Here is a 12311-nt window from a genome sequence, read left to right as displayed (position 1 = left end):
CCACGGTTTTGTCCTAACCCTTTTTTAATAGGGGCATTTTTCCAAGTGTGATGCTTGCAGAAGTCCAGCCTCAGCCACAGCCAGCCAGGACACAGGGCAGAGCCTGGCTGCTTTATGCTCTGCACAGCAACTGCTGAAAAAACCCTCAGGGGAGTTTATCCAACAATCACAGGGCACATTACAAGATCTCCAACGCAGAACCTCAAATTTACATACGGCTTTCTCCAGTGTGAAAAGATGATCCCCTGCTCCTGCTGCGCCAGGGATCAATGCACCACCAGGGTGCTGCTCTGTGCATTGTGCTGCTGCTCCTGTTCCCTCCCGGGAGCTGTGTGCTGACAAGAGCTCCTGCTGAGGGAGGCCTTTGCTCACAGCGTCAGCTGGGGCTGCATGGAGCACGAGGAACATCTGGAAAACAGCCCCCGTGCTTCTTGAGCCTCAGGGTGCTTTTTAAGTCACACTTGTTATGAAATGTACTCCCCAAGACTCAGAAAGTCACTTGGTGCCAAAATCAGGAGGAAGAGGAGTAAGTTTATTATTTGGTATTATAACATTCCTCACTCACAGATTTGGGAACAGGCTCACCTGCTCACCCAGAACAGGACAGCAGTGAGCAGGCAGAGACTGGGTGGGACTGTCCTCCCACCCTGCCCACACAGCAGCCAAGCTGTGATGCACTCAGGGCCAAGGGCATTTCTGCTTTGCCCATATCTGACACAGAAGGGAAACAAAGAGCAACACTGTGACTACAACAGCCTCGTTGCCCCTCTGTTCCTGCAGTCCAGCCAGGACAGTTAAGAGGGAACATCCTGGGCATCAGAATCAAGCTCCCCATCAGTACAGGGAGACCTGCCAAGGCTGAGGACTCCTTTCCCCTAGCCTGGCAAGAAGGGAGCAGTCTGAAATCCTTGAGCTGCTTGTAGCAAGTGGAAGAGCTGGTACCACATCTACCAGACCACAGAGGATGGGGAAAATACACCTATCACCAAAGTGCAGATGGGGTGCTCCCAGCAGGAAGTGGGAGCAGCCTGTATTGGCAAACTCTAACCGCTCAGCAGGGAGTGCCAGGTGGTCAGCAGTCCATCCCATGCTTCCTACCCAGCTTGGTTAGCCTGTTTTCCACTTGTACAAGTCTGACTAGTATTTCATGCTCTGTCTGTCCCTGACTCTTTGATGCCAGCATCCATGTCTAGCCCTTCTCCCCTGCCCTTCCATTTTCTGGCTACCTCTCTACCCACGTGTTTCAGAATAAATCTTACAGGACTGTACCAGGGCAGCAGCCAGAGCATTCCTGTCTCCCTGCCATGGGAGCACCCAGCCAGATCTGAACAAGCAAAATACCAGTGCTTTGTTCCCACTCCTCATGAACTACATTTAAAAAACACCAAAACAATAAGGAAGGTAGAAAGCAGGCTACAGGAAATTACACAGGTATCTCATGCCTACAAGATCCTGGTGTCCCCTCTTCTCAACTGGGTGGTGCTCTTTGCTATTCCAAAGTCTTAAAAACCAAAAGATTGAGTCACAGTGCAATTTTGCAACCTGAACCATGGCCAGTGAGAGGGGTTGGAAGCTCCGCAGATATCAGAGCACACACACTGGCCCTGAGCCATGGCTGGGTTGAATGTGTTTACAGCTTGTCAGCCTAAGCACTTTAGTTTACTAACCAGGTTGGCATCGCATGTTGTGTTCAATTACTGCAAGGCTGACATTCACCAGCTCCAAGGTTTACACAGATTCAGCTCTTCCTGACTCTGTTTAAAGAACTCGGGGCTTCCTGGTTCTTGTTTAAATTAACAGCAATAATTGTTTTCCTGAAAATGCTAGGAGAGCACAGATTAAGAATCTAGAAACCACAACACATAAAATTTTGCAAAGAGGTTGCTGCTGGCACAGCTCTGTAAAGAGAATCAGTGATTCAAAGTGGGTGTATAAAAGGCACTTTAACTCTTCCTTTGGTACGGGGTGTTCATACGCCATGCAATGAATGCGTTCAAAGGCAAGGTTTCCCATAAGGACAGTTTGCAATCTCATACAGAAGCTGACAGCCTACAAAGGAGAAAAAACATTCAGCTCCATTTTTGAAGCGTAAATATATTTGCAAGCTTCTGCTGGAGGTGTCTCATTGTCTTGGTGATATTAAACAGGGCAAATTCTGTAATCAAGAAAATCATGCTCCATGTGGGGAGGGGAAGGAGCAGGGAGAGAAGCCAACATTATTTATAACATCAGTACTGGTGTGCCAGCTCTCTTCAGGAAGGGCTGTACATCCAGGCATAAGGAGCAAAGAATTGGAGAATAAAAAGGAAAACCTGCATCTGTTGGGGGTGGTGAGGGGAAAGTGACAGTAAAAAAACAAACAAATCCATTCAAATACTGAGAGGAAGAAAGGAGAATGATTTAGAAATGCTGGAGGGGGAAGGACAAGCTAGCAAGAGTAGTACCAAGAAGAGCAGTAATCCCAGTTACTACTGTAGCTTCAGAGGTCAGCTTCTCTGCATCCCCTTGGGACCAAGCTAGGAGCAAAATCCACAACCTGCTCTGCCACAGCCCTGCTCTTGCTGAGCTGGCAGACAGCAGGAACAAAAGGATCTGATCTGAGGAAAGGCAATGGCTGCCAATGCTGCACCAACCATGAATGCACAGCAGAAAAGGAAAGAGAAATTCTACCTGAAAGTCTGTAAGTACCAGCCAATTTCTCCTCCAAACAGAACAGACAGTAGGAGGCGGTCGCTCAGCTTTAGCACTCCTGCCTCACTTGCTTTGATATATGCAAGAATTGGAGAGATCTATTTTGTCAAAAACTCATCTTCTAAATTCCTGAGAAGGGACTCCCTTCATTTCCTAAGGCAGTGGAATGAGCTTTGCCTTTCCACTGCCTGCCCTGCACCCACCTCCACAGAGCGCCACGCACGTCTCTGAGCCTGGCTCTGCTGGTGAGCATCCTGAAAGGCCTTTCTTATTTCTGCACCTCCCAGGGCTGCAATCTCTCCTCATATGAGGAGCAGCAACAGGATGACAGTAGGTGAAGCTTCCCCCTTCTCCTAGCCTTCTTTTGCCTCCAGGCTGCAAACTACCCACTCCAAAACTCCTGGCAGTAACTCTTCCCTACTGAAGGGTGTCAGTCACTGACATTCCAGCTGTGCCAACACCTTCCTGTGGCCTAAAAATACTGTAGCAAGCTCTCACTTTGTCCTCCTCTAACCTTATCCAGGTATTTTCTCTGCTCTTCACACTCACTGTATGGGAAAGACAGACACATTCTCTCTCATTCTGGGAGTGAATTATCACTACTTTTTACCAACAGTCTTCAGACACCTTCTGAAGCTACCAGCACTGTCTTATTTGGCAAACATTTGGGCTGACATTTTCCAAGAGAGGTTTCCAGAATTTCTGTAGAGTTCAATCATAACAGTTCAGCTGTTACAGAAAGGAAGGTTTGGGAAAATTCAATCACTCCTCAAGTTAAATAAACAAACAACTTAGGCATTAGTGGAACCTGTTTCTCCTTTTCCCTCTCTCCCTGTAGGCTTGCTTAAGAGCAAAGTTTGGCAAAAGCACTGGTTTTATGGCAGGACATGCATCAGCAGCCCAGCCTGAGATTCTAGAAGAGCCAGAAGAAAGGGTCTGACCCAACCTGCTCCATACGAACATTTGTTAAGGCCTCCTTACCACAAAAATGACAAGTCAAGGGCTGTTGAGATCCACACTACAAATGCCTGTGTTGCTTGTCCCTGTCTGGGTCACAGACAAAACTAATGCTAGTGCAGCCTTGTCCTCCTCCTTGGACAGCAACAGTTTGTGCAGTGGGCAGGGAACAGGTGGAATGGGAATACACCAGCTGTGGCTGAAGTGGCACAGTTTGGAGGCCGAGCAGGCAGCATCTCCTCATCTACTTATGAGATACAGGTGGTAGGAGGGATTAGAAAACACTGCCCAGATGACAAAGTGTAAACCCCGCAAACCTCTGGAAGTCAACTGCAACCCTCAATTCTTGGAACAGAATGTGCTGGGAGTTGGTCACCCTACACACTGAGGGAACAACAGGAAGCCCCTTCACAAATAGTCCAGGAGGTTTCCCTTCACTCTCTTCTAGCAAGAGACAATGCTTTTGGCACTCTGCACTTTCTCTATGGTGGCTGGACAGAGCAGGGGAACCCTGATGTGCTACCCAACCAAAGGCTTTAGCTGCTTTAGGGAGATGAAAGAACTCAGTCAAACACCTGGCAGAAAAATACAAAGCCCAGAGCAAGCCCATAAAATAAATCAAAGCAGAACGCCCTTAATATTCAGATAGCAACAATGCAGTCCCCAAGAGGGAGGCAGGTCTCATGGATAAGGCAGATGACCACCACAGCAAAATTCTGCGAAGTCTGTGTGACAAGTGAATTACTTAGATTTATATTTATAAAAAATAAATTTAAAATATCATTGCTTGCAACATTTTCCGTTTTCTGGGTGCCTGACTGGAGTGCTGTTAACGCTTGGTTTCCAAGTGAAATAAAGGGAATTTTACTTTAATGTGAAGAAAGCTGTGTTAAAAGTCAGAACCTGGTTTTGCAGAATATTACACATCTCACATTAAGCCCCCAAAACTAGCAAATGCTTCTCCCATAACCTGCCTGCCTCCATTACCTGTGCTAAGTGAACATACCATCCTCTTACCTCACAGAAACACTGCTAGGATAATTAAGATCTGTGTGACATTCCAGCTGTATTTGAAGTTAATGGAAATGAATACTTTTGTACCCAGACCAGAGTCTGCAGTGTCCTGTAAATAAGGTGCACATGCAGCTCTAGAGATAAAATATTGACTCCAGTGAGTATCGTTCACTATACCCACTGCACAGGGCAGGAGCCCACAGGAAAAATGGGACAATTGAGTAATTCAAAGTTATCACAAAGATTCAAGACTTCTTAACTTCTGAATTACTTTACAACCCTAATGTTTTGCTATGGTGTACGTAGTGCATGCATTGTGTTACATACAGTTCACTCCCAGACTGGTCATAAAAATAAACTGAAATTTTCAGAAGTAACTGCAGGCACCTAATGAAAAAGTAAAAGGACAAGAAGACAACGTTAAAAGCAAACGCATCTAAACAAAACATGTTTTCTGCTAATCAAGTTTAGTGCAAAATAAAATAGCAGAGACATACGTCCTGATATTTCTGGTCCAACACATGTTTTGCGTTTGGCTCAGCAATGTGTTTAACACCTAATTTTGTTACTGATGTGTTTTCCACTAGAGCTGAAAACCTAACTCAGCAAAAGCCATCTAACAGCTCATGATGACTGAAACTTTAACTTGCTCGGGATATACCTGGACATAAATTAGTCTCTTTATCTTTGTCATGGACTGTCCAGGGACTGTCATCTGTGGACTGATTACAGACAGGATCAATTGAATCAACTAAGGTTCACGATTAAAAGCCTACTCTGTATCAGGACACCCCTTTCTTTTGGAAGCCATGAAACATCTTTTTATAGTCAGAGAAAAGAAAGCAGCAACTTACGTTAAAAACTATTTTTGAATAAGCAGCCTTCAAGCATTATTAAAGTAACTTTTAAATTAACTACTGTTAAATGCTTATGAGGCAATATTTAAATAAATAAAGCACAACATTAACTATTAGGCAGTGTCTCTTCCAGGCCTCCAGTCACAAGCACTATCATAACTGGTTCTTTGAAGATAACTCTCAGCCATGTGTAGTCACACGGTGTTTTTCCTTCATCCTGAGAAACATAACCTGGAAATCTCAAGCCAATATTAAAATGGTTTTGGAGCTTTTTAAATTTACTAATGATAATTTCTTCATTCAAAAGCCTCTTACATATCACAAGAATTCTCATCTTGAGAGATAAGAAAGCATCTCATAATTAATAGACTAAAGCATAAGCAGCTAACTAGGTTCCACACTTTACAGTCAAATAAAATTAAGTAAACACTAACAATATATGTATTTGATAATGCTTCAAGAAATCTTGACAATGAATTTTATAAATGAGAGAGAAAGAGGACACTGTATCAGGAAGGATTCTTAACCTAGAATTCATCCTGGAAGAAGTAAGCATAGATATATGACAGTAACCAGTAGAGAGCAGAAAGATGTGTATAATGAACTCTGAGCACTGGTGGTTTGGGGAACTTCTCAGACTTGCCTTTTGATGCAAGATAAATAAAACTGCCTGATAATGGTGATGGTGTTGATTTACACGTACACTGATATCTCTAAAATATCCATAATTATCTTCCATGACCTCTTAACTAAGAGGGAAGAACAACATAAAGGCAACACAAGTTAAAACACTTGGATGAGAGATTTCAAAGTGTCATTTACAATGTGGGAATTCAAGGTTGTTTGGCACTCTTTCATAGAAATACTGTAGGAAGGAAGTGACAGTTGGCTTTGCGCTATTAAACATTTTTATGAATGATTTGGGGAACCCAGAACTTTGAAAATGACAAAGATATTTAGGGAAACAGCAACTTGGGACTCAAGTGCTCTGCAATCTATTGCAAAAGGATAAAAAGAAGCGAAAGGTTGAAAGTCAAAGAGATTAATCCAAGCTGAAACTAAGACATTTTGGACTGTGAAGACAGCAGAGCCAATAGTTCTTTACCAAGTCATACAGACGACTCACTACCAAGACTATTGTAAAAACAAAAATAGAAATTTTCCTGAAGTTCCAAGCTATAGCCATGCTATTCAACCTGAAGCGAAACCAAAGCAAGGCAGACTGAAGGGCCATGTTAAGCCACAGGTCAGGCAAGGCAGTCCCTTCTGTACTTTTTATCTATGATAACTGATTATACAGACAGCTATTTAGTGAATAGTCAAATCCATCACAAGCAGTGGCCATCTCCCACCCAAAGTCACCACTTCAAAGCTGGCAGCTTTAATTCTTTTTGCTCCATTTTCACAGGCTGAAGGAAATAGGTCTTCCAGATGCTTGATCAAAATCCTTAACCTACCTGAAAAGAACTTTTATTTTCCTAGTGAAAGGCAATGACAACTCACATGCAGAGAGGTATGAATGTATTTCGTTCCATGGTCTCCTTTCCAAAATATCTGCTGTTTAGAGACCCTCTCAACTGCAATTAGTCACCAGTTCTCTCCACTAAAATGCACAAAGTGCTCAAAAATCATATACACAACACTGACCCCCGAAGTTTAGGCCTAGCATCAGCTAGAAGCCTCAGTTTAGCTTTAAATGTACACCCTCAATAGGCAGTGCTGCATTATGTCAGGTAATGTGTCCCACAGTGCTGGCAGTCCCCATCTGTCCCCTGCTCAAGCTGTCCACCCCCTGCAAACCTACAAGGCTTTGCTGACTCCACAGAAGCAGGACAGGACTCACTGATTTTGTGGATTCCAGAGAGCCCGAGGACAGCGTGTCCCGGCTGCCGCGGCTCTTGGAGCTGAGGTGGGGCGAGGAGGATGGCGAGTCGTCGATGTAGGGCATCATGTCATGGTGCCGCCTCTGCTCCTCGGCGCGGTCAGCATCATACGCGTAGCCAGGCGGGGTTCCCCCGAACGGGGCATCTGCAAAACACACACACAAGGGTCTGCTCACCCTGCAGCTGGGCAGGGCACAGGCTGGGCAACAGGTGCAGCCTCCCAGCTGCTGTGGTTAGTTATCAGTAAACCCAGAGTCAGCAATGGTTAAATACAGATCAAGTAGAGGAGTAAATATAATTAAATTCACGTTGTCACCAAAAGTTCATTTCACTTATTCTAAGTCCTAAAAGGCAAAGTCCTTTCTAGCATTAGTGGTCATTTAATTACAGCACTTTCCCTCACATTTTCCTTCAAAAGCATGAGCATCAAAATACCAGTCTGGGTTTAGGAACGTACTGGGTAACAGACCCTGGGTTTTCTGTCGATCAAGAGCAGATGATGCCCCTGACAGTTTAGGAAAGATAGGTAATACATAGCTCAGGGGAGAACTGTAACTCTCTCCATACCTCTCAGCAACAAGAGGACTAGGAAAGAAAGGTCCTACATGTCAAGTGAACCAACCTACTGCCAAAAATAAAATCCTAAAAGGTCCTTTTCTGTTGGCTGCCCCACCTCCTATTTTGAGCTTAACCCCTTAAACAAATAAACAAACCACCACACTGTTCCCTTCTATACATCCCGTCTCCCCTCCCCCAAAAAACCCTAAAACGACACATCCAAAACACAAGCAGAAAAGGATGGTGGTATGAAGGGTCAAGTTAACCATTACTGCATGAGACATCAATGAACTTCTGCAGGAAAAATGAGTAGCAAAACTGGTTATGGCATCTTCAGTTGCTGCGTACAGAGACTGCTCCTGCAAAAGTCTCTAACAAGAACACATGGCTCCTTCTGCCATAAGCTAACAGGCTTTTCACCTCTCTGCACAAAGAAATATACACAGAGGACCCAAATTTGGTGTCTCTACAGTGACACCGCACCACGATTTCCACGGGCCTGTGAAGCACTTTCACCTGCCAATGCCCAGAAGTGTCCTGTGTGTGATAGTAACAGCGATGCACAGGCCACTGCCCACAAAATGGTAGAGTTGTTCCTCTCTTTCAGCTACAAGTCACAGAATGCCATTCTTCTCCCCAAACTGAAGAATAACCCCAAGAAGATAAGCTAGATCTGCCTTTACAGTAGCCAGTGAGCCTTATGGAAGACAAAGCCATCAAAAGAGAAAAAACAGTTATACTTGAACAGATGTAGAACCAATTTCTTACTTTTTTCACAAAAAATAATATCGTGAAAATATTATTTTATATATTATTTTCATATTTAATAATATGAAAATAATAAGCAGTTGCTGCCAAGCATACTAATAATCTTGTTATACATCACTTAGGCAGGGTGGAGGAGTAACATTTTAAAGCCCACTTTCCTCCCTCACAGTAAACTCAGTTAAAGCATGACTCATTTCAGTAAAAGATGTGAACTTTATGTGGAACAGAATAAAACTTGATCTATGTGGCTTTTTCAGGAGGGAGAGCTGGTCTGGGGAATTTACACAAACAATATACTGAAAACCCAACAATAAACTCACTGTAGATGTGAGCCTCTGTCTCAGCTTGGACCAAATGCCACCCAGCTAAGTAACAGCCTGATGCAAAAACTTTAGGCTGCGGAGAGACTGTGGCAATATTATTTTAACAAACTCAGTGAGTTTTATGTCACCCACCTGCTCGAGTTACTACCTTGTGCTCAAGCTCTCAGAGTTCCTCAAAAGACATGTTAGATTGTGCGCAATCACAGGAACAAAGGGCAGAGGGAAGGTAGTACCTGCTCTCTGGAAGGAGCTTTGGTCTAGATGTTAGAGGTTTCCAGGGTCCACAACCATTTAGAAAACACCATAGAAGTTGATTTGCTAAACAGCGGCTTGAATGGGAGTTACTGAAAAAAAGGACCTTCTAACCCAAGAAACCTGTGATATATTACTGCCAACTGAACACTGGCATTATCCAAGGAGGAACATCAGTACTGGGCACTTATGCTGGCCTCAAGCCTACTCAAGGAAGAGTTCCTTTTCCTGCAGAAGTTTCTTCAAACTAATCTTATGCAAACCAATTTCTCCACACTCATGCAGTAACAAGACCAAGTCGCTGTGTGGAAATTAAGGCAGGAATATTTTTTTCACTCCCAGTGCTCACTCTCAGAATGAATAGTTTGCTCCACTTTTTGTAGTGGGGGAGTAAATGCAGACTAAAATACATTAGTAGAAAGGCTTGCAGCAAATAACAGTATTTCCACTTTCCTCACTTTCTCCAGCTAAAAAACAGCTTTGCACTTCTACCTCCCATAATGTGTTCTGTCTCCTACTGCACAGGAAAACCTTTACCTGAAACTGGAGGAAACAACAGGTGGAGGATCAGCTTTGCAACAAGATTCAGTCTACTTTTGAATCATTTTGTCTCCTTAGCCATAAAAAAAGAAAACAAGACATCTCAACAAGGAATGAATCTATCAGTGTCACAGACTGCTATGAGATCTGTTCATAGAGCTCCACACGGGATTTGAAACTTTATTTCTGTATCCTCCAGGGATTCTTCACACATTAAAAAGCTTAGAAGTAGTTGTAATCCCTCTTTCTATTATTGCTGCATACAGCACTGAAATCCACCTATGGAGATCTTAATTATCACAAAGGCAGAAAGACCTTCTTGCATTTATTCTGCCATTTTTTCCAAGAGAAGCGAAGTACTGCCATAGCCAGATACACTGCACGAGCCTGAACACCAGGAACAGAGGTAGCCTTGTATCTCGGTGATTAAAGAGCCCACTGTTGCCACGGAAACTGGGTTATTCAGATCTCCTCAGCCCAGCACAATGCTCACAGGCTGTTCAGCCTCCACCTGGGAGCAAATAGACCACAGCAAAGAGAGCAGAGCCAGGAGCTCACCTGCTCTGACACTTCCAGCTGCTCTAGGCGCTGCCATGCTTGATGGCAAGTGGAGACAGCAGATGGGCTCAAGCAAGAGCACTTGGTTTCTTAGCCAGTGCCTCTGTTAAGGAGAGCATTAAGAGGGTTCTTATTCTCATGTTAGGGCCAGCCAGTCTCAGACTTACTATCAATAACTGAGCCATCGAGGCCAGAGGAAGATGAACCACAGCAACAACAGACAACTGCTGACAAGAAAAAGGGCAGGCAAACAAGGACGATAGGCTCCAATGGGCTCTCTCTGGTGTGCTAGCACCAGAGAGAGACACCAAGGACACAGCTAAATGAGGGTTCTGCTTCTCATCTCACCACCACGCACATCCCTGTCTCCTCCTCTCTGGGTAACCTGAAAAAGATCTCATCCCATAGAGAAAAGCAGCAGCTGTGACTTAGAGAAATGAGCCCTCTCAGGACACAAGAGGAACTATTTCTACCCTGGCCTTTCTCTTACAGTACCACTCTCCTGCACCAGCACAACGGGCGGGTGAACCACCTGGGGTTACAAAGGCTCATCATTAATTCACACATTCTGCAAAAAACCTCTCAAGCATTTACCTCTACCTTTGGTTCTGACAGAAACAGCCTGGCCTTGCTTTGCTTCAGCTTATATGAGTCTGTTCTAGCATTTTTCCTTCCTCAGTTACTGCTTCCATCCTCTCATCATCTTTCTCATCTCTATACCATTTTCATTTTCTTCTGTTTTTCTCAAATGTAATATTCCTTTTCTCTACAATCTTGTGCTTCCCCTCTTCTAAACTGCTTCCCTCCTTCACTGCTTCAAATTTCACCTGGCTGGGGGGTAAGGAAGAATCTAACAAATTTACAGTTACAAATTCACTGGCACTCAGAGCAGAGCAACAGTGCTCCCTTGTCCTGTTGCCTACACCCTTCCTGCTGGGTGCTGCATTCATTCTTTGGAAATATGAAATCATAGACCTAATGTGAAAGCAGGAAGGGTAAAAGAAATTAACTTCTAAGTAAAAAGAAAGATTATCTGCATCTAATCCACGGCCACACAATGGTTCAAATGCACGTGTCATACTTTCACAGCAGCACAACATCCAGAGCTGCTTGAGAGGCTTAACAGCAGCATGCAGAGAAGATTCCAGGCGAGCTGTGCTCCAGCTAATCCCACTAAAAGAGCAGTGAAGCCACAGCAGCTCAGACCTGCCTGCCTAAGTAAATACCTAGAATCCTGGAGGGGGAAGGGAGCTGTACGTCCTGCCAAAGCCCCACATCACTGTGGCTTCTTTGTGAATGGTACCCAGGCTAGCACAAGTTTGTAATGTCTACACTCACTCCAAAAACATCCCCACAGCTGCAAAGCAGAACAGAGCTGAAGCAGTTTGCACCCTTGTGCTTCTATGCCAGGGAATGTGTGAGGCCATAGTTTGACAATGCACTGTCTTGGCAGCAATAGGGTTTTAGGTTTCCCCCACCAAGCCATAAACCACTTCATGGCCCTTTCCCCTCTTATCCCCTTAGTTCTGCAACCCCGCAGATGCCTGTGGTCCAGATAAAGAACTCAGCCAGCTCAAAGAAAAATATCTTTGACACTTCCCTTCTAAGCTGGATCAGCTCTCTGATCTAGTTCATGGCTCAGAAATCCAAACTGGAAGGATACACGCACAGTAGATCAGGGGTGGGTACACTTAAAAGCTTCTACTGCAACTAAAGAATATACTAGGAAAACACTGCTTCATTTCCTTTAGGCTGAAGCTTAGTCGATTCTTGCGATTTAGACGTGGCTGCTTTAGGGATAAATTACCGGAATGCAACACCGCTTCTATTCTTATTTTTCCTTTGTAACCTTTAAGTTACTAATTACTAAGTGCCTTCCAACCTTAGCTCCAGCTTTTACATATCACTGC

General features: G+C 44.2%; 1 protein-coding gene across 3 annotated transcripts in view; it reads right to left on the bottom strand.

The window, feature by feature from the left end:
• The window catches only part of BCR (BCR activator of RhoGEF and GTPase), a 93434-nt gene that overhangs the window by 38253 nt on the left and 42870 nt on the right, over positions 1-12311 (bottom strand). For all 3 annotated transcript variants that reach the window (XM_048322751.1, XM_048322752.1, XM_048322753.1), the window contains one exon: positions 7363-7547. In XM_048322751.1, the coding sequence (XP_048178708.1) occupies positions 7363-7547 (185 nt within the window). The remainder of the gene's footprint in view (positions 1-7362; positions 7548-12311) is intronic.

The sequence above is a fragment of the Corvus hawaiiensis genome, chromosome 18 (genome assembly GCF_020740725.1).
Source record: "Corvus hawaiiensis isolate bCorHaw1 chromosome 18, bCorHaw1.pri.cur, whole genome shotgun sequence".
NCBI classification, from domain to species: domain Eukaryota; kingdom Metazoa; phylum Chordata; class Aves; order Passeriformes; family Corvidae; genus Corvus; species Corvus hawaiiensis.
The sequence above is the reverse complement of the archived record's forward strand: the minus strand, read 5'-3'. Positions and strand labels throughout refer to the sequence as shown.